General features: G+C 38.7%; 1 protein-coding gene across 3 annotated transcripts; it reads left to right on the top strand.

Moving 5' to 3' along the window:
• The first annotated feature begins 517 nt into the window (after positions 1-517).
• ARL6 (ARF like GTPase 6) lies at positions 518-16,876 on the top strand. 3 transcript variants are annotated; one of them, XM_085076772.1, is made up of 8 exons: positions 518-817; positions 2,787-2,937; positions 4,762-4,823; positions 5,833-5,901; positions 8,247-8,341; positions 12,031-12,160; positions 13,617-13,672; positions 16,190-16,876. In XM_085076772.1, exons 2-8 carry the CDS (start codon positions 2,815-2,817, stop codon positions 16,222-16,224), a joined length of 570 nt encoding a protein of 189 aa, XP_084932898.1. In that variant the 5' UTR covers positions 518-817; positions 2,787-2,814; the 3' UTR covers positions 16,225-16,876. The 3 variants fall into 3 exon arrangements, with proteins under 3 accessions (XP_084932898.1, XP_084932888.1, XP_084932908.1); XM_085076762.1 differs by having other exon boundaries at positions 2,784-2,937; XM_085076782.1 differs by having other exon boundaries at positions 2,756-2,937.
• Positions 16,877-21,985: the final 5,109 nt, after the last annotated feature.

The following is a 21,985-nucleotide window of genomic DNA, read 5'->3' as shown; positions in this document are numbered from 1 at the left end:
AAAAAAAAATTCAATGTGTATTTGACGCCTTCTTCCCAAAGCCCTGCTGCTGCCACTGCCCCAGTGCCAGGTGGATTTGAGATTTTCCCTACTCCGCCAAATCGCTCGCTTCAGAAGGGGAGATGCTGTGAACACCTCGGGTGGCCGTTCTTATCAGGAGTTTCCCCATGGATTTATCGCAATTCCCAAGGGGATTCAGCGAACCGCTCTTGCTGCCGCAATGCAAGGAAGAAGGGCAGGGCTTGGAAAAAAACAATTCAAGCCAATGCCACAGGCTCCGGCCACAGGGAATTCCAGGGAAGCTCCCTCAGCACCGCCCTCTCCCTCAGCACCGCCCTCTCCCTCAGCCCCGCCCTCTCCCTCAGCCCCGCCCTCTCCCTCAGCCCTCAGGCGGCAGGGGCGTGGCCTCAGGCGAGCCCCGCCCAAACGCCTGCCCCTGATTGGCCGGAAGGGGGCGGGGCGGGAAAGGCGGCGGGACGGGATTGGTGGGGCGGGGTGGGGGCGGGGCCTCGGTTGCCTCGGCGACGGCGGCGGCGCGCGGGCCGGGCGGGCGCCTCACGGGCCCAGGTCGGTCGGTGCCGCGGCCGCGGCGCTCGGGGGCTGCGGCCGGGAGAGGACACCCTGAGCCGGCCCGGGAGAGGAAACCCTGTCCCGGCCCGGCCTGGCAGAGACCACCCGCGGCCACTGCCGGCTGCCGGGGCGGCTCGAGGCCTTGTGCTGCCGGTGCTGGGAGCTGCGATCGCGAGCAGCCAGGTGTTGTCCCGAATTAGGGCCTTTGGCCCGGTGTGCCAGAGGCCGAGCCGCGCTCAGAGCTGAGGTATTTGATTTCCTTACGGTTCTGCGCAGGAAGGGGCGCTGGGCGGCAAATGCACAGAGCCAGCACGGCGATTCCCAAAGCTTTTCACTGTTTATATATTTTAGCAAACAGAGGTGTTCATGTTCGCTGTCTGGAAGTCACCTAGTTCTCTTATTAATTAATATTTTCTATTCTGTTGGTTAATGATTCTCTCGCTTCCCGTGCTAATTAGTCCATATAATTGTTGTCAGCTGGCAAAAAAGGGAGAGAAGAAAGAGAAGGCGCCTGTGCCAGCTGTAACTTATTAACTGTTGTAACCGCCAGGTGTAACTGCTGTAACAACCCACCGGCAGGGCTGTTTCCATTAAAAACTGCTGCAACTCTGCACAGTTGAGAAGAAATATGAAAAAAGGGCCAGGCCAAGAAGTCAAGGGTACATTTTTTACCCCTAATGTTCTTAAATGATGACTGTGCCAACTGTTAGGAAAATTTGCTAGAAAACTTGGCTATAATTTAAATGTTGCTATGAGCTCTTGTGTATTTGGGCTTCTGGTTTTAAAAGTGAAGCCCTGGAACTATTTTTAAGTGTTTGTGTTTCTTGCTTTTTCATTTTAGGAGTGCTTACCATGTATTTTTTTGGACTTTATAATCTAGAATATAGAGATGAAGCTCTTGATTGGATAAGAAAGTAATGTGTTTTGGAGAAAGGTTTTGTCAGGTTAATTTGATAATAAACAGTCTTAATCTGCTTCCAGAGCTGTATATATGGATTAGAGAACGAGTGGGGCATAAAACAAAGAGAGTTAAGATCAGAGATTTGCTATTACTGATGTTGAGTTTGTTTAGCCTGATGACTACCAGTCCTGAATCAAAATGCACTAGATAAAGCTCCAAAAAGCATCTGTATTTAAAAAGGAAAATTCGTCTTTTAGCAAAATGATTGCTTATGTTTATTTCTATTAAAAAGCAGTTCATCAGCATTTAGTAATCAAGTAAGGAAGAAATGAGATCAAAGATTTGTTATTGATGCCATTTTTTCCCCCCTCCTGCTGTGATTTTCTGGGGTCGTTAATGTTGCAACCTTAAATGTCCCAGGCTGTGTGTTTTTATTTTATTAAGAAAAAAACCAGCCTTCACCACTCCAGAAATCCTCTGATATTAAATAAATGCTTTATTACTGAAGGCATCTCAAAGATTTCAGTTGTCTGATTGCTGGAATTATTTCTAGTGGAATTAATTCAGAACAGACAAGGGTTATCCTCTTTGCAGAGAATGTTTAGCCAGGTATTGCAGGGGGATATGTGATGTAAGCTCCTTTGAATGTGTCACTGCCAGGTAACTTCAGCCAGAGTCTGGGCAGCAGTAGAGGTCTGGCATCTCCCTGATGTGTGGGTGAATGTTTTGGTGTCTGTTAGATCTATTTTAAGCAGTTTCTATTTGTAGTGAATGAAGAGTTCCTTATCTATACATGTCAATCTTGGCCAAACCTGGTGGAATTAGAGTTTGAATTGAATCAACAGAGGGTGCTTTATTTAATTCAGGGTTCAGTGAATTCTGTAGCAGGTGCTGAAGGAGGGAAATAATGTTGTGTTGCCTGAATGATGGACTACTGATAATTTGAGGTAAATAGAATGGCCCTCCTGTTGTGTTGCTCAGTTTGGTGGGAAGCCTGGTGTCATTGCAGTGGTGCCCGTGTTTGGGCTCCTCACAACGATGGCAACGTTTCTGCCCAGTGAATCAAGGGCATTGTGTGCTACAGACAGGGCTATAAACAGCCAGTCTACTTTGGTATTGAGGCCTCCTGGCTGTAATCAGCTTACCCTCCATGTGCTTATGTGCAGAGGCAGCCCCTGGGACACTGTTTGTGTAGGGTCCTGCTACACCAGCCCTTCCCGGGGGTGAGGGCTGCTCAGCCCCATGCCCACCCTCCGTGCCCTACATGCAGCACTTTTCCAACAGTCGTTCCCTGCTCTGATTCCCTGAACAGCAGCTGATCCTTGGGATTTCCAGCCACAGCCATGGGGCTGTTTGACAAGCTGGCAGGATGGCTTGGGCTGAAGAAAAAGGAGGTTCACGTTCTGTGCCTTGGCTTGGACAACAGCGGCAAAACAACGATCATCAACAAACTTAAACCTTCAAATGTAAGTAGCCTGCTTAGTTCACTGCTGGGTGTTGGTTTGATCTGGGTTTGTGTGCTGTTATGTTACACTGGATGTGCCCATGGAAAAGATGTGCAGAGCTTGTGATTTAGTACAGTGGAACTAATATAACTGAAGATTTTCCAAGTAACTAAAACTAAGGATAAGCACTCACACACGTATTATTTTACAAAAATCCTCACTGTTAATGTGGCACAATTTTTTTTAAGATCACCCTATAAGGACGAGTTTATGATGGCTGAAATCAGGATCTGAAACAGTCACTTAAGTCATTTAAATAATTGCCACAGGATTGCGGTTACAAGTGATGTTAAACGTTGGGATTAATACAATTGTACGACTTGTCTACCTTTACCATGTTAATTTTAACATTTTCCTGAGAAATAATAAATGCATAAGAAAATAATAAAATAAGAAATAATAGGAAGATGAATGTTTAAGGGTGACTTCACTTTTTAAAGCAGAATAATTTTCAAAATAAGTAGCATTAATACTTACAGTTCGTTCACTCAGTGAAAAGTGCTTCAGGCCACTAGGAGTGCATAGTATTCTGAGCAAAAATGAAAGTCAGATTACCTTTTTTCTAGGTATGTTTATGGACTAGAAATAGATGAATTTTGGTTGGCATGTTCAAAGCCAAAGGCTTGTGCGTCTTGGCTATGTGTATCTGGGAAAATGATTTCTGCTGTTTATATCAGGAAACAGCTTTTATTATAATTAATTTTCATTGAATTTTACCTGATGAGTCCACTGGACATTATTTCCAAAGTGTGACAAGCTGCAGAGTCTGCTACTCTTCCATTCCTGGCAATTATTCTTCCACTGAAAATTGAGTAGAGTTATAAACAAAGACTGTAAACTGCCTGCTATCTGCTGCCAGTTGTTTGTGGGAAATGCTGTAATTTGTACCAGGCAAATTGTGTATTTATGTAATTTTTAAGACCCTTTTTGTAGTGGGTTTTAATGTCATGCCTTAAGTACTAAAGGATTCCTAACTAGAGTTGAATGCAGACTTGAAGATTTATCACAATAATGGGCATTAGAGAAGGTCCATGGGGAACTTCATGAGTAGAATAAATAGAATTTGTAATGAGACTTTACTTTGCTTCATGTGTTGCTTTAGGAGGGTAACTTTGCATCCAGCTTCTACAAGTCTTGTCTTTGCAAGACATGCCAAATAGTCTAGCATGCAACAAATGTCATGAGATCAAACTTAATAAAATTGTTTATTTTTAATATGTTCAATGAACAGGTGATTTTGAGCTCTGGGTCAACCCAGTCTTCTTAAGATGAACTGCTGCTTTGCCCCAGGAGCACTGTATTAGGGGTCTAGAAAATACAAATGTTTTTCCATCTGTTTGCAGTTGTTTCTTCTAGACCTGCCTAGGATGGTGTTGGGAATAAGGGGCTCTAGGAGTCTGTGCAAGGATTGCATTCACTTTCTCAGACAGCTCTGTAATCTAGGGGATGTGACCTTTCTTCCTGCTAAATATCCATGCTTCTTAGAGGAGCTATTCTTTTCCACCAACTTGGCTGAGAGGTCCTTGGCCAGCTCAGCTCAGTAGTGAATCAGTTATCAGACAGATCTATTAATAATGCTTTATGTTTTGGCAATTCCAATAGTTTCTCCCTATTTCCTAGAAAATACAAACCCTTGATTCTGAATTGCTTTACTTTCCTGGGAACTTTTTTAATATTGCACAGTTTGGGGAATAATAGATCTGTCATGTATTCATGTTTCAAATGTATTTCAATACTTGCATTTTCTAATTTGTTTGTAAAATCTGTACTTTCTTTTTTTCAAAGGCTCAAACCCAGGACATCGTTCCAACAATAGGATTCAGTATAGAGAAATTCAAGACTTCAAGGTAGTACTTTCTTTCTCTATTAGCAATAGTGATTATTATACAACAGTTGGACTTAATTATCTCTTTTAGTGGGTTTATAACTGAGCATTATGTGCAGTGGTATAATGACATGACATTGCAGTTAGTTGAAATGTGGTACCCACAAGACCTAATCATGATACAGGATGGAGTGTGGTAGAAAATAATGTGTGTTTTGTGCTGCTATAAAACTAGATATCTGTAAAAAAATTTTTAAGAAAAAGCATTTTAGTTTTTTTGTGTAGTGTGTATAGACGTCTGATCCCTGTGTGTTCAGAATTTCAGAATAGGGCACTGTTACAGACTGGAAGAGAGACAGTTGCTGAGGTGGCAGCCTATATTCCACTCTCAATCTGGTAACCTATATTAAGCACTCTCACTGGAGGTGCTCTGAACAGCTTGCAGTGTAATCTCATTAAATGCAAAAGGATGGCTGCAGCATTAGCAATGTAAAGGTGGCAGGAGCAAAGGCCAGGAAACTAGAATAAGTCATTAGTTGAATGGAGACTAAGATTTAGATTAGGATTGTCGTGACACAACGATATTTCAAGGAGGCAGCATCATTTTGGTTTTCTGTAGCCTTCACTTGGTATTTTTAATGTGTATTGTAAGTCTTCAAACCAGCAGTGGCCTCACTGTATGGTTCATCTGAATTTCATTTACTCATAAATGATATTTGATACCAGCATGATAGAGAGACAGGGACTGAATGGAAGCTTATTTTGTTATTTGATGTAACCTTAATTAATTAGTTTAGTTCTTTTATTCAGATAATAAACACATTTTCCATTGTGAAATATTTCTATAATAAGATTGGAAGACTGAGTAGAATTATTTGAAGGCAGATAGCACAACCAGAGTTCCTTTAGGAAGTTGTCTCAGTTGATAAGGATTCAAGTTGATCTGGGTTTTTTTTTTCATCAGGATGGCAAGGGAATTGTGTGGGTTTTGTTCTTTGTTTCTGTGCCTCATGCACTTCTTTTCTTTGCAGTTTGTCTTTCACAGTGTTTGATATGTCAGGTCAAGGGAAATACAGAGACCTTTGGGAACACTACTACAAGTAAGCCTATCATTTATGTTAAAGCATTGCTATTCATATTAGCTGTTGTGTACCTTATTTAAATGGAAGTATCATAATATCTAGTGATTAGAAATGATTCCGAGAAGACTTATACCTGATGTTTGACAGGTCATTCTGGATAAATGCAACTTTCTGTTCCAAAAAATTATATTTTTATCTGCTGTTATTCTGTGCTTTTGGGGACAACTTGGGGGAACATACTAGAGATGGGATTTAAATGTTGAAACGTGAAAACCAATCCTGTAAGAAAGCTCAAGATGAGTTAGGTTTCCAGTTTTTCAGTTCTTCTGTCGGTAAATAACTTCAAGAGATATTGGCTGATGGCTGAGATTTTTAGATGTGAGGGACATTAACCTCAGACAATAAGGACTTGAATGAACATTCTTACATGTTATTTATTAAACAGGAAAATCTCTGTATTTTATAGCACTCTGGTTTTGCCTTATTGGTGATAGCTAAACACCATTCTCTGGTTTTGTAGCTTGTAGTGAAACTTAATCTCTATTTACATTGTCTCATTGCTATTCTGTAATACCTGATCCTGATTTAGATAACATGAACAGTACTAAACCATGCAGAAGTAGCTTGGAGAAATAGAAGGGAGAAATTCTGAAGATTATAGTATTGATTAAATATTAATATCAGTCGTGGTGGAGCCTAAAGTGTTTTTTAATTGAGGATTAATGCTTCCTCCCCTTCCTGTGCAAATTGTGTTAGCATTGAAAATGTGTGGCTAGGAGATCATCATTGTTCAAGAGTGTTAGATTTGCATTTCAGTAACTGATGCCCTCAGGCTACTCTCAAAATGCTAGCAGAGTGCTTCATAAGCAAATAATTTTTGTGATTGCTGTATTTAATGCAGTAACTTATCCCTTGTGTGGCATAAATGGCTTTTTCATCTTAACAATAACTCCCTAACAGTAAAGGAGTTTTTTAGGTTATGCTGACAGTGAAACTTGTATCTACCTCTGTTTCTGATCCAGTGCAGTAGGTATATATTTAACTCCTAACAATAATATAAAATCAATACATTCCATTAATTAAAGATATCAATTAAATAATTATGTGCTGTTCAGCTTGAAAAGTTAAGCATGATTTAATTTTGCAAGAATTGCAAAATGGAAGTCAAATCTGATCAAGTGTCAAAGTAGTTGCCTTAGAGTCCTTAAAGTTTGGACTTTTTTTTTTCTGTTTGGCTTGAAAGTATCTCCTAAGTCATCCTCTAAGTACACTTACCTTAAATAATCCTAAAATCATGTTGTGTCCCTATTACTGTTACTTCTTTGTGAAGTTATTTTTTTGGTGGTAAATACATGCCAGTACCCTTGATTCCTCTGGTAAAATACTGTATGCTCATGAAAATTGCTTAGGCATTTTCAGCTAATGTGGAAAAGCTTTATTTACTAAGGTTCTGTATACCAGAAAAGAATGGACCTTCTCATACAATCTTGGGCTGCTCAGGTTATTTCTGGTTTTCAGTTATTTATCAAAATGCAAAGATAGGTGGTGCTGGAGGGTAAAGAATGTATTCATAATGGTCTCTCAGAGAAATGTAAAATGAAGGAGAAGTGAATATTACATTAAAATATAAAGTAAATATACCTTCTGTGGGTGTTTCTAAGTGAACTGGTGAATTATGAGTTGGTGAGACTTTATTTGGTTTTCAAAGTAAATTTCAATAAATGGAACATCAAGGCATAAAATATCAGTAACATCCTGAAATAATGAGTTAGTAGTTGTATATTTGTTGTGATTGTGGTCATAGTGACAGCAAAATGTCTTAATGATTTGAAATAGTTGAAATTTTTTACCTGTTATTTGAAACAAAGGAGAGATCCTGTTCATGCAGGATGTGTAAAAGTTAAAATAACCTGCATATGCCTAGCTGTGGACACAGGTTTTTTCTAAAAAGGTAATTGACCTTTCTCTAAATAAACTTTAGTGTAGGAAATACAGAATTTCCATAAAAATCTGTCTTTATGGGGTGTTTGTCTTCCTGACCACACTGTCAAAATAGCAGTTGGTTACATTTTGAGTTCATTTTTCAGTCTGGGTAGTAAAATCAAGCTTTTCTGAAAGGTGTGTGTAGACTGAACCTTGTGTGAGCAGGTACCTGATGTGTAAACAAATTACGCATGTTACCAAAAGATTGAATTTCAGAAATAAGACTGCATCCAAATGTTAATGGTAAATAACAGTGACAAAAATTAGAGGGAAAATCAGGTTGGTTTGGACTTTTTTTTTTGGTGTTTCTTCTGAAGCCTTTTCTTATTCACAGTTTGAGAACCTGTAATTTGCCTCTTTGCTCTTTTTATGTTATGCAGAGAAGGCCAAGCCATTATTTTTGTCATTGATAGCAGTGACAAATTAAGAATGGTTGTGGCCAAAGAAGAACTTGACACCCTTCTGAATCATCCAGGTGAGGAGGCTTTTTTCCCATTCTGTGTCCATATTTGTTATGTTGTCTTAAGAAACGCCCTTATCTGACACATTCTGCATTCTGAGTGCTTTGCAAATATTTCAGGCATTCATCGATATTAGAACAATTATGGTCTTCAATAATGTTGTGGCTTTTTTTTTACCTATTCTCATTTACAAATTGAGCATGTTTCAGCTGTCTACACTGTGTTGGATTGGTCTCTTATTAATCAATATAGATCCAAAATTACATTGTTTTGGGAAAGAATAGACTTGAGTTGGAAGCTGGAGAGGCTTTATGTGATGAGCAGCACATACAAAAATGTGTGTCCCTGTCTGTTTGTTCCATAAAGACAGCTAGTTCCTTTAATGTAACATTTCACTTTCTTTCATCATCTTCATTATAATTCTTTTCTCCTTTAGCCACAAATAAGGAGGGATAATTACACCAGTCAGTTTCAATTCCCTATGGAAGAGGATATGAGAGGTTTCATGGTTGGGGTCTTGGTTTTAGGGGTTTGGTTTGGGTTTTTTTACAGAGACTGCACCTTAATTAATCTGAAATCAGTCAATTCTTTGCCTTTCCATATAGCCAGCATTACTTGAATGTGTCTGTAAGCAATGTGCAATTTTGGCTTTCAGAACTTTAGGTAGTTGCTCTGCCTGACCAGAATATAAAACTACATCTAGGAAGTTTAGAAGTGAAACAATCCTGTAATTCCTTAATAATTTACTAAACTGATAGAGCCTTAACTTATGGGATTCTCATGCTGAACATGAGACAAGAGAAGCTGACTTGCATTTCTAAGACAAGTAGTGTGTGATAGGGACAAATATGTTCCCATGACTTTATTTTCAGTGAAGACTGGATATAACACCCAAGTTCATCAACAGGGAGGCTGGAGCTGACTGGGCCTCCTTATTCTCATTCAAGGGTTTGGGCTACTTTAAATGCCGACACTGAAAAGGCAGTGTTGCAAAAGTCAGAGGGAGGATGAGGTGAGCCAAAGGCTGCAGGTGGATTACACAGAGGCCAGGGCACACTGTACCAAATCAGGAATTAACTGCAGCAGTAAAAACCAATCCTCTTGGTAAAGTGGAGCCACACAGGACCAAGGGTGAGAAGTAAAGGCTGCTGGAAGAAGTTTAATAGAAGGCAGAAGAGTGAAAATGTTTAGACAGAGTAGAAGCAGCCTTAGGTGGGGCTTCTCATTTTGGCACTAATAGGTCATTACTGTGCAGTTGTTCCTGAATTTGTGTCTTCTAGTTACAAAAGACCAGGCTCTGGCCACTGAGTGCATTCCTGAGAACCAGGAAAGGGCAGCTGTGTATTTCTACATTGGAAAATACAGCAACAGTGTCACTGGTTTATCAGATTTTGATATATCCCATCTAAAAGAACGAAAGAGCTTAAAAAGTTCTTCTAGGATGATGTTCAATAAAAGTAGCTGTTAGGTAAATCAATATATAACTGGTTTACTGTGTCAATATTTTTATTTGTATTACTGTTCTGCCTCTCTGCCTGCATACCCTACTTTCTCCCCATCTAAGCTTGTCTCTGTCATCCTCCTGGAGTGGTTTAAATGTACATGTTTACTTAAATTTTGAATTCAATTTAATCAATTCCCATCTCTGAAAATCTTAGCAATGCCTCAGTAAAACAGTTTCCTGTCTTTTTGCCAGGCTTTGCCTGAGGTTGTCAAGTGGAAGGGAATGTATCGTGTGAAGCATTAATGGGATTAGAAGTTTTACTAGCTGAAACTGTTTTGTGAATCAGAGCTATAAATTATTTTTACTTACATAAATGGACAATGCATTCTTCAAATAACAGCTTGTTTAATGATTAAGTGTCATTAAAGTGTCATACTATTTTTTTACTCAAACTTCATTCTTCAGCATTTTGAAAGATGGTAGTCTCTAGATGACCTGGATTAGATGATGACTCTTGGGTCACTTCACCTCCAGCACATGCTTCTAAACTAAACTGAAATTCTTGTAAACTTGGAAATCTTTGTGTAAAATTGCACATCACATATCTAGTGTCTGGAATAGTTTTTTTAATGTGTTAATTCATAACTAGAAAATGCAACTAGAAAGTGTTAGCTTTCCATTAGTAACTGTGAAAAGTGTGGTAGGGAAATACTGCACATTAGGAAATAATATAAATTTCCGTGACCATCACTTTATCTAGCAAATATCTTTGTTTGTGCATTATGAGTCTGGGTGGGTAGGTTGTGCCCCTTTCTAGTTGTTTTAAGAAGCACTGGAAACTCCTTGATGAATTTGGCTGTTTGCATATGTGATGACAGCTAATTTATGTGGGTTTAATTTACCTATAACCTACAACCTGTGGATACCAGGGTTCATTTCATTATACTGTAAATTAATGTAAAAGTTTCAGTCAGGAGACTCAATAGCTGTTCAGCTATGGAATCAGAACAGAGTTTTAATTATACTGTGCTTGTATTTTGAGGCCTTTGATTTGTGTTAAAAGATAGCAGAGTTAAAAAGAGCTCCAGGTAGGGTAAACAGTTTGTGAAAATTGTCAGTGTTTTGATCAGCACTTGCCATCTCTGAATGAATATGGGCAGGTAGTGTTAACTCCACTGATTCTGTGGAAAGTTTAGTAGGGAGGTTGAAAAGAACATAATTAGGAAAGTTCAAACCATTTCAGCACTGACAGTTTGTTGGGATTTGGAGGGTTTTTATCTCCCCCCTGTCCATCAGCAGGGCCAGATGGCTTATGTTTGACATTTTAAAATAAATCCTTAGCTTGTTTCCTATGTGAAATAACCTTTTCTTTTTACTATTTAAAAAAAAGCCCATGTAGCAATTTTTATTGGGGTGGTGGTATGTGTTTACGTTCTTTTCCTATCAAGAATTGATTGATATACTAAAACCTAGTTTTTCTCTAATCCTGAAGATCATCTTTTGTATAAATAATATGAAAAACTCAGCATTACTCTTGGTAATTTTTTGGCAGTGTTACATGTGTAATTTGAAGAGAGTATACCTTGTTTCCTTTCAGTGACCATATAGTCTTTTGGGGTAATCTTTGCGGTTTAAGCTTGTCTGCGTGTAAGTATTGCAAAAATTGCCAGAGTGCTTTGTTTGGTCTGTAGTTCTCACTGCTAGCTGAAGGAGCTAGGAAAAAAAAGAAGTCCTTCAAAGGAAGGGAGAATAAAGGATGTCCAGACATGTGCATTTTTTTCCAATGTTATAAATTCTATGAAGTAATAGATGCTTTCCAGGAAGCTAAAGGATAATTCCAACTACGCTTGTGCAGCCGTTTGTTGTGACGTTATGAATGAACACAAAATATTTTTTTCCATCAATTTTATACATCCAGTCCTCCCTAAGCGGAGATGTGCAGTATCTGTAGGCAGTGGTTTGATGGCTTGTTCCTCAGCTTCACCAGCAATTCCTATCTCCAGCTTGAAGTGTGGGTATGAGGTAGGGGGAGAAGGGGTGGAAGATTCCAAAGCCTGCAAGGAAGTTTGTGAGCATTCTGGAAGCATGCAGCAGAGGCCAAGTGACCCAACAGTGTGTGCATCTTGGTAGGATACAACCTTCAGAGAATTGCAGCTACAGGTGAGCAAAATACTTTCCTGTGTTGTTTGTACCTTGTTAAATGCAGAGATTGAAGGTGTTACCTCATGTCCTGAGAGTTGTGTCTCTGCTCATGCCTAGATATTAAGCACCGTCGACTGCCTATTCTCTTCTTTGCTAACAAGATGGACCTCAGGGATGCAGTGTCATCTGTGAAGGTGTCTCAGTTGCTGTCCTTAGAAAACATCAAAGACAAGCCCTGGCATATCTGGTAAAGTTCTATTTTTCCTTTTTCTTTTTATCGGCATTACTTTGTGCATTCCTATTTTAGGCCTGTGATGCCACTCCCTGCTGTATAAAATAAATCAGGTAGATAAAAGACAGCTTCCACGTGTGAAAACAGTACTAATATTAAAACACTTGCAGTGAAGCTTGTTTTAAATGTACAGTGCATTCATTTAGACTGTCTTGAAAGTTTTCACAGCAGAACTGTTAGCCAAGTAATGAAATAGAGGATTTCCAGTGAAATCAGGAAGCAGGGTTCGTATCAGAAGAATAGCTGCCATTATATTTTGCTGGGAAATTGAGTAGAGTTGTTATCAGAGGACTCCTGCTAGATTACCTTGCAGGTTTGAGAATATCACCAATAAAACCTTTTCAGTTTTTTCCACTCTGCAGATGCTTCAGTAAACTACTGTTGAAAGGCCATTTAGTAAACTGTTCTCTTCTGAATTCAGAGGGACACTGTACTCTTTGTACCCAGTCATATTTGAGGGGATTTTTAGTTGTAGGAGCTAGAGTCTTTTTCTTCCTGAAGGATGTAATCTTTAGAAGGACTTTGTGCTACGTTCATAGGGAAAAAACACTCGCCTTTTATGAGAAGTGTTTTATAGAAGTTAGTTTTTTGTCCTATCAAAGTCCTTAGCTGTTATAAATAAAAGTTAAATCAGCAGCTAAATGCTGCTGAAAACTGTAATTTCCATTTTAGGCCCTTTAATATAAAACTTGATTACCTGGACATTGTTTTGGGATCACTGCTTTTTGTCTTAGAAATCACACTGATGAATTCCCAAGCTTCTTGGAAGATCATTTTACAGGGAGCTGCAGTCACAGTCCAGATTCACTGCTGTGCTGGTTTTCATAAACTGAAGAATGAAGTTATCCCCCAGTGATTCAAAAGGCTGATTTACACTGCTCTCAGTGTAGCATAATAGTTTTATACATTAACAGACACTCCTGGGGTTGCTGTTACAATGAAGTGTGTACACACACATAATTCCTCCCTCCTGTACTCCAGCATTCTCACTGTGTGTAGGAACTGCGTGGGAGGACAGCTGGACTTGATCATCTTAAAGGTCTTTTCCAAGCCAAATGATTCTGTGATTCATGGCTGCTGTTGGAGGGAGTAAACATCTTTTACAACGTTGTCTGAGGAAGGAGGTGCTGCAGAACAATGTGTCTGCTTGTGTGGGAGCTCACCCAGAACCCCTTGTGTTCTAGGAATGATTCCTTCTGCCTTGAATTAAAAGAGATCACATCATGAAATGGTGTTTCCCTGTGGGGAAGGTACTTCGTATCATTTGAGAAGCAGTCTTCTCCATGTGAAGAAAGCTTAAGGAATCTGTCCCTGATGCTACTTTGCAATTCTGTAAATTACAAGTGTAGTGATGACTCAACTAAAACTGGTATTTTTACAATGTTTTTGTAATTTGATTTGTTTTTTTCAGTGCCAGTGATGCTCTTAAAGGAGAAGGATTACAAGAAGGTGTGGATTGGCTCCAAGGTATATCATATGTAATTTTTTTGCTCTAGTTTCATTCTGTTAAACTTTTTTCATTTTGTAAGGTTTTTTCTTTATTATTTCCTTTGTTTTCTTTCTGTCCACTTCTGCTGTCAGATCAAATCACACAGTGAGTACTAATGCTCTATCTCATATTTGCCTTTCATTTACCTCCTTAATGTACACAAAACATCACGTGGACTTCCCTGACAAAAGTGTGTATTATGAAATACAAATACACACTCTTGCAAATAGTGTAACACTTTGATTTAAATACTACCAGTTCCCACACTTCAGTTTCTTATTGTAGTAGTTGAGTTTCTTTTTTAATTTATTCTTACTGTCCTACCCCGGCTTTACAAAACTTAACATTATGTATTAAGAAATGGTGGAAGAAAATAAGCCAAGTACGCAAATACACCAGTTCTAATTATACACCTTCAGTTCTTTCATCTAGACCCAAAATAAGAACATCTTGCACTATAACGATTATAGGACATGCAGACACTCTTAACTGCATGGAAAATATCAGATCCAGCTTGGATGATGTCTGACATATCCAGCATCTTTAATTATAAACTTGGTACAGATGTTGTGTCTCCTTCTGTGGTGTGTTGGTATGGCTCTAGTCTCTTGTGCTCCTGCTCCATGTGTAGATTAGTGAAGTGTGGCTTAGTTCTGGTAGACTCATCTCAATTTTAGCTCCCTGACTGTTGTTGCTTGTGCTGTGAGTGCTTAGGGTGGGGCAGATCCGCTGAGCTGCAGTGCAGCCTGTGCTGTGCCCCGCTGGCCGCCGGGTGTCAGCGCTGTTCCAGGGACAGAGCCTCCTTCCCAAAGGATGACTGACCGCCAGCCTTGGCCCCGGGTTAACTCATCCCCATTGATCTAGGGACGCCAGCCTGTCCTTTCTACTTAGACTCGTACTGCTGACTAGAAAAAGATGAGTGATTGTAGAATACAAAAACATTCAGGCATGTTTACAGGGGAAGGGCTGCCCGCCAAAAATAATCTTTACAAAGAGATTTCCTGCCCTACAGAAGAGCAGTGGTGTATCATACACAATCTAAAATATTCTGAGGTGAGGAACCTGGATCTTAGCATTGGGTTTCCTTCTCTGCTGTATCCTATCATCATAGAGGCAGATTCCAAATCATGTACTTTCTCCTAATTTCAGGCATAGTTCTGGCTTGATAATGTTTTCTTGTGATTTTCAGGGTCTCTTCTTATTTTGGGGAAACCTTCTAAGTTTCAATGAAAATTTTGGTTTTGTACATAGCTTCATGCTACTTGAAAGGATCTCCAAAACTTGTCTAAATATTTTTTGACAAAATATTTAAGTTATATATGTAGATTTTTTTTTTTTTAAGCACAGCAAGCAGATGCTTCTGCTGTCACTCATGTAGCTCTTCATAGCTATTCACTTCTCATGGATAGTTAGACTTCTTCATTTTCTGAGCTAAGTTCTTCATGGATGGGCTCTGTCTGAAAATTTCCTTGAAGCCCTCGGTTCAGTGAACCTTAAAGCTTAAGAGGGGTTGAGATTAAACAGTATTGTTACCTAAGTACATGTAGTTTGGCAAAAATATGTTTAATGGCTGAAGACTTTGGTGTTTCAAGAATAAACTTTTACTCTGATTCTCCTCATTCAGAGAGCTCTAGACGGAAATATTTGGAACAACTCTGTAGTTATGGTAGTCCCTAAATCACGGCCTGGGGATGCCATAAAATTCCTGGGAGGAAATGACACCTGATGAATGAGTGCACAGTTCTCCTTGTCAGCAGCCAAGCTTTCCTTTGCAGACCCATTTCATGGCTGGGGTGGCAGGGGCAGAAAGTTTTGTCCTTTTTTTTGCCTAGTGAAGGCTGAGTTTGGTATTTTCCTGTTTTGTAATGGGGTTGCTATTGCAACAGCACATCATTAGTAAGGTAAGACTAACCCGTCTCACAGCATTCCCCCTTAGTGGGGGAAATTGTGCTGATTTCCATATTTTGTAATGGGATGCTGGATGGTTTTCATAACTATGAGAGCGTTTGAAGTGAGTTGAGAACTAGCAATCAGGCAGCAATATGGAGAAGTGTGGCTACTGAGAGGAAAGTTTTCATTGAGTTATTCAAAACCAAACTTTAAATCTTTTGCTGTTGGGCAGTTCATGTTCAGTTAGGTGGAAGCCGAAGTGTGTACAAGGCATTGAAATGCATACTTCATAAAATAAGCCTCCAGGTTTTATTCTCATCAAAGTGATCTTGTAAGCCTGAAGAAGACAAAAATTTATTTAGGTAGAAGACTCTTCCTGTTTAATTAGCAAGATCTGGGGAAAACTACTTGGCTGTTCAGGAATTTCAGAAGTGGAGGAGAGAACAAGTTGAAAACAACTCTACATTGTCCTCCATTCTTGTAACTACACCAAAATATCTGTTGTAACTACAGCAAAATACCTATACCTATTTTATGTTTCCAAAAAGCGAAGTACAGCAAGAATTCATCTTGTGTTAAGACTGGATATTTCTTTTTATTAACAGATCAGATGCAAGCAATGAAGATGAGAGATAAATAAAGGATGTGGGGTGTTCTTTTGCACCCTTTGTCAGTAGGTGTACAAGCTCCTTGGAAAGGAAGAATGATTTGAAGAAGATGAGCAGTTCAGCTAAAATATCCTGTGTTGGCTTGTTTCAGTTTAGTATCTCTTCCAGGAAAACTGAATGTAGATAACCTAGCACCTCAGGTATGCACATTGCTGAATTAAATTGAATCTTGTGACTGGAGAGCGTATTTAAAAAAAAATATATTCGTGTTAACAATAAACATCTGCATTCATTTGAGTTTTAGGTGATAATTAGCCACAAGAAATGCCCCTCTGTTTTTTGGGGGGACACCAAATGGGAATATTTATTTTCCAGAGAAAGAACAATCAGCACTTCCTGAAATACAGCTACATGAGATACCTACTGATTTTAGATGCCTAGTTTTAGGCATTTTTTGCCATTTTTTTATATTGAAGTTTGACATTGAGTTTTTATTATCCATCTATAATAGACTTCTATAAGAATATTTTAATTAAAGATACAAAGATTCATATGGTCAATGTATTTGTTATAGATGATTGCAGATGTTTTTAAGGAATTGCTTTTAATGAAATGTTACAAATTGTTTTTGTGCTTATGCCATGGTTCTGTTTGCATTTCCATCAATAAAACTTCAAATATATGACATGCCTTGGTTGGGTTTTTTAACTTACATATGCTCATTGGTAGTCTTTGGTTTTCTTAGAGATTTTTGGTTTTCTGTTCATTTCATTTGGAATTTGTTCATCCATTTGCCAGTGGCTATAGCACTGTATACTATAATAAAATGTTCTGTCAGCATGCCTTCTAGGCCTCACCTAATAGAGGAATATTTAGAGCAAAGAGACTTGCCTGAAATGCGAGAACAGTGTCATGTACTTTCAGTTATTAAATAGTTAAATCTAACTCCCCTGCTTTGCCAGAAGAAAATCTCACTGTAAGGAATCTTTCTTACCAGATGCTATGGTTCTTACAGTTCAGTTTGTCATGGAAATATTTTCATGTCTTTTCATGAAACTATTTTCATGTCTGTATCTTCATGTGACACCTTAGGCCATTTGTGAACTCTGAATCTAAGTATCTACAAAAGTCAAATACAAAGGAGTAACAGTAATATATAATTCTTACAAGTTTTCCTTTGCATTCTGGGCAGATAATTTTCTGATTTATTTTGCATTGGATAATACAGTAAGTATAATAATCCTAGAATGGTTTGGAAGGGACCTTAAAGATCATCCAGTTCCAACCTCCTGATCTTGGACAGGGACACCTTCCACTATCCCAGGTTGCTCAGAGCTTCATCCAACCTGGCCTTGAACACTTCTGGGGTGGGAAGACCAGAACTTCCCTGGGCATTCTGTGCCAGTGCCTCACCACCCTCTCAGTAAAGAATTTCTTATTAATATCTAATCTAAAACTATTCTCATGGAAATAATACTTGTAAAACTGTTTTGCTGTGTGTAAGTATTTTGTAATTATTGTGATTCTCTTACATGTCTTATTTAAATGAAACATTTGCTTCTAAGTTGACAATATTCTTTCTGCTAAAGAAAATTTTAACTTCTTACATAACATCCGTCTGCATTTCTGACTTCCTTGAATAGTGTGGATCTTGATGGTTGTCTGATTGGTTTTGTTTGTTTTGAATGACATAAAGTGCTATGTTTATCTTGGGGATTGCCTTTACTGTCATGGGAAGTTGTTTAAACCTACTGCTTTGTTCTTTCATCCACAAATCCAAGGGAAGTACTCTTATATATATATATTTTTTTTTTTTGTTCTCTAATGTGGCTCATAAGCACTATTTGAAAGCAGCAGTTAGTTTTTTATTTTGATTATTGTTCCCCTTCTTGGTTTTTTGGTGCTTGATTTTGTTCTGCAACATCTCTTTCTGTTCCTCCCCTGTGGGGACACTGGTCTGAATGCAGACCTATTGGAATGGGTGGAAATAGAAACGGTTCTATTAGCAAAATGCTGGATTTTTAATTTTCCCCTCCTTGTTACTGCTTCAACCATTAGTTGTCTCTTGCTTTTACATTTGTGACCATTCTGTGAATACGAAACCTACTGAGGGGATCTCTGTATGTTCAGCTCTCCTTCCCACCTTGGTGTACAGCTGTAGGTCACCAACATCCACAGGTGCTACAGCCCTGAGTTGCTCTAAAAATGTTGAATTTAGTTCAAGGGTCATATATTGCACAAAATCCTCATGTATCCATGCAAAAAGGCTGCTTTGGAGTTGGTTTTTGTGGGCCTAGTGGCTGTCAGACTTCAATGCCATTCATTCCCCATTACATTTAAGATGTTCAAGTAATTGATGAGCTCTATGTGGGTGCTCCAAGACAGAGTTTGCATTTACAAGTTCATTGTGCCTGAGGAACAGAGCAGACAAGGGAATGTTCCCTTTTCTGAGCCACGTTACTGTAGGTGTGTGCATGAAGTGATAACTCGAAAGGGAATAGAGTGACCGAAAGAGACTCAGGGAATTTACATCCCACTCAGTGTTTTGTGCTGCTGCTTCTGTGCACTCTGCCCTCCTACATATTTATTAATTTCCTTTAAATATGCCTGGGAAGGCTCGAGTGTAGCATTTTCAGCTGAAATATGGTGGAGTTGTTTTCACATACAAAGTGTTGCCTTCTAGGTCTTGACTGGGGAGGGATCTATCAAGTAAATGTGCAAATCTAAATTTTCCTAGCTGTGCCTCTCTAGTACTGAGAAAACAAGTCCATGGGAACCTTGTGTTTAACTACCACTTGCAGCTGTGCTGAGAGCCTCAACGCTCCTTAGCAATTTCACATGCAGCAAGTGCAGTTCTAAGTGTGAGGATGTAAATGTAATGGAGCCTTCTTTTAATCTCAGCCCTCTAACTGCAATTTGCTTGGGGTGTTTTATTTACTAATATGAAAGATAAGCTGCTGTAAAAGACCAGACATAACAGCTCAGCTTAGTTGTCTGCAGACAGGCATTCTGATGTGGTAATATGTGGAATGGAAACGTTGCACTTCAGAGCTTCTGCAAAACAGCTGTGCAACTGTTTTGGAAAGCAGCTTATCTCTTAGAAGCTTTAACTAGGAAATATCATTTTGTTGGTAATAAGAAGGAAAAGTAATGCTGATTCAAAATGCTTGTCCTTAAAAGCAAACATTTATTAAGCCAAGAAATGGTGTTTAATCTCAAAAGGGGTGGGGCTGGAGGGGAGGTTTTGTTTGTTTGCTTTAAGTTTTACATGTTTTAAAAGTTTTACTTGGTTGGAAAATTACTATTTTTATTATTAATTCTTGTCATACATTTATTTATTTCTTTCTGGCCTACCTTATTTCCGTTTTACAGAAATCCTCACAAATGTAGCTCGTTAACATTTTGGTCTGCTTCTTTTAACTTTTGCCAAGTACTCTACTTGTGAAACTTTGCAGCTCCCTTCCCTGTTGTTTTGATTTTGGGTGGGTTTTTTGAGAAGCAAAATAGATAACGAGAGAAGGTCACAGAAGACAGGACTAAAAAAGCAAAAAAAGGGTACTACCAAGAAAGTCTCCAACTCTCCTCTTTCAGAAAGGTCAGAAACATTTGATTTCAAAGGTTGACTTGATATGCCCTGATCCTTTCTCATTATTTTTTACAGTCCAAACTTGACTACTTAAATTTAAAAATGTACTGTTACTATGCAAAACTAATATTATGTGTAATAGCTAATCAGAGTTCCGAACTTCAAATGCTGTTGTAACAAATGCCAAGTGTTTTTAGTAACATTTTGTAACCATACTTTAGTTCAAGGCTCTGTAGCTCCTGTCACAGTAAGTTACATCATGAAAGCATCTGTGTTGGTGTGAACCAGCACTTTGTAATTAATTTGCCATTGCTCAGTCAGTTGGATTACTACTTAACTGGTTGAATTTTTCTAGCCATCTGAAATTCTTGTTCTCACAAGTACAGCATGTACGTGATAATGTACTGTTCTCCTTCAGTGGATGTCAGGATCTCACCATGCAAATCAGCCGTGTTTACTTTTTCCACTCTTCTAATGACAGCATGAAACCCACTCCCACTACTCTTTTATAAAATCAGTCCTTGAAATGAAAACTAGGCTCTTAATGTCTCTTGTCTAGCATTAAATGATCTTGTGTTTTCCAAACTCTTTACCAGAAGATGAACTTAATTGTATTGCAATCATATTAGCCAGGCACCAGCTCAAAAAGGGGGTCTTTGTAATTTCTCTGGGATTCCGGGAGCACCTTTGAAGAACAGGGTCACTTGTGTAGTGAAAAAAGTGTAAATTTAGCAACTTCATGCTAGGCAGTCTTTGTCTTTGAAGATCAGTAAATAGATTGAAGACCTAGCAAAATAGTTACTGAACCAAATTTAGTTTGCTAGAGAGTTGTCCAGCCTAACAGTTGTCCATAGAGGTAAGAAAAGACAGTAAGGGAAGATTTTAAAAATCAAGGAAATGGAGATGTGTGGAGGAAGTTTCTTTGGGCTGAAACAGAATTATTCTAATGAATATTAAAGAAACCCAAGTGTTACGAGGCTCAGTGAAGTAACCATGAGAAATTATTCAGTGGATGCTTGGATACACAATGTGAGCTGCCCCGTCAAACTGCTTTTTTAGAATGAGATACCTTGTGCTGGGACCCTGATGTCCTGCCTGTGTGGCCTGAGTTTCCTTCAGCCTGAGCTTTTCCAAGGGCTGCTCAGTCCTTGGAGCATGTTGTGCACTCTTGGCTCTGAGGTGTAGTTTCATCCAAAAAGAATTCAGTTTGTGTCCTCCCTGCCAATTCTGCGATGTAAACAAAAGCACTGTTAGAGAGGACTATCTTTAAAATACCCTTGTGACCTGAACTTGTACAAACTGAAGAAGAAAACAACCCCAAAATTTTAAAAACATGGCATTGAAACCATGTGAAAAACAGAAAAACTTGGCAAGAGGTCTCCACAAACCAAGGTTCCCCAGGAATAATGTCAGTGAAGTATATAGGAAAAATATTCTTAAATTGCAGCTGGGAACATTTATTCCACTGGTGCAGGATATAACCATTGGACAGGGATTAAGGGATCACACTTACAACTTGATGGAAATGGGATAATGTCACTTGTGAAAAATAGACAGTCATGAATAAATACTAATAAATATTAAAATATGTAAGTCAATAATAAAAGGATTTCTCTGTCAGGCATCAGTGTTATTCCTGGCATCATCTGTATTTATGATCATACAGGTTTAAAGATGTTACTAGGAAAACAACTTTGCAATCCTTTTTTTAATAACTTAAAATATCACTCTGCAAGTAAATCCCCCTTTGTTTTAATCTTATCCACCAATATTTATTAGCATAAACTGAACAGGAAAAAAGTGTCTAAAAATTGATGTAATGAGTAACAAATGGAATCCATGAACCAGAAAGGGTAGGTTTTCAATGACAGCAGCAATCTAAGGATTTTTTTCATCATTTATTATATCATCAGTGGATTACATTAAAGCACCTTGGTCCCAGTTTAACATTTTTGTCTGTGAGGTGATGTTGTTGGCCAATCATTACATTGTTGCTTTAGAGGAGTACTCTCCCCTTCATTGAGGTGGTATTTTACATTCTTAGGGTAGTTTTCAACAGGAAAGTGTTCCTCTGTTTTGAGATGCCTAGAATCTATGCATAATTGTTTTCTAAGTCCTCTGCTGAGTTTTGAATCAAGAGCAAGTTAATGCTCTAAAAAATTTTTGGCAGCAGTTTCAAAGCAGGCTAAATTGATCTATAAACTAAT

The sequence above is a fragment of the Lichenostomus cassidix genome, chromosome 1 (genome assembly GCF_008360975.1).
Source record: "Lichenostomus cassidix isolate B80296 chromosome 1, HeHo_3.0, whole genome shotgun sequence".
NCBI classification, from domain to species: Eukaryota; Metazoa; Chordata; class Aves; order Passeriformes; family Meliphagidae; genus Lichenostomus; species Lichenostomus cassidix.
This window is presented reverse-complemented; position numbering and strand designations above follow the sequence as displayed.

Excerpts from the sequence above, each read along its gene's own strand:
- ARL6 (XM_085076772.1), top strand. The coding sequence starts at position 2,815 with ATGGGGCTGTTTGACAAGCTGGCAGGATGGCTTGGGCTGAAGAAAAAG. Across the intron at positions 4,824-5,832 it reads GAGAAATTCAAGACTTCAAG|TTTGTCTTTCACAGTGTTTG; the intron begins GTAGTACTTTCT and ends TTTTCTTTGCAG. Across the intron at positions 13,673-16,189 it reads AGGTGTGGATTGGCTCCAAG|ATCAGATGCAAGCAATGAAG; the intron begins GTATATCATATG and ends TTTTATTAACAG.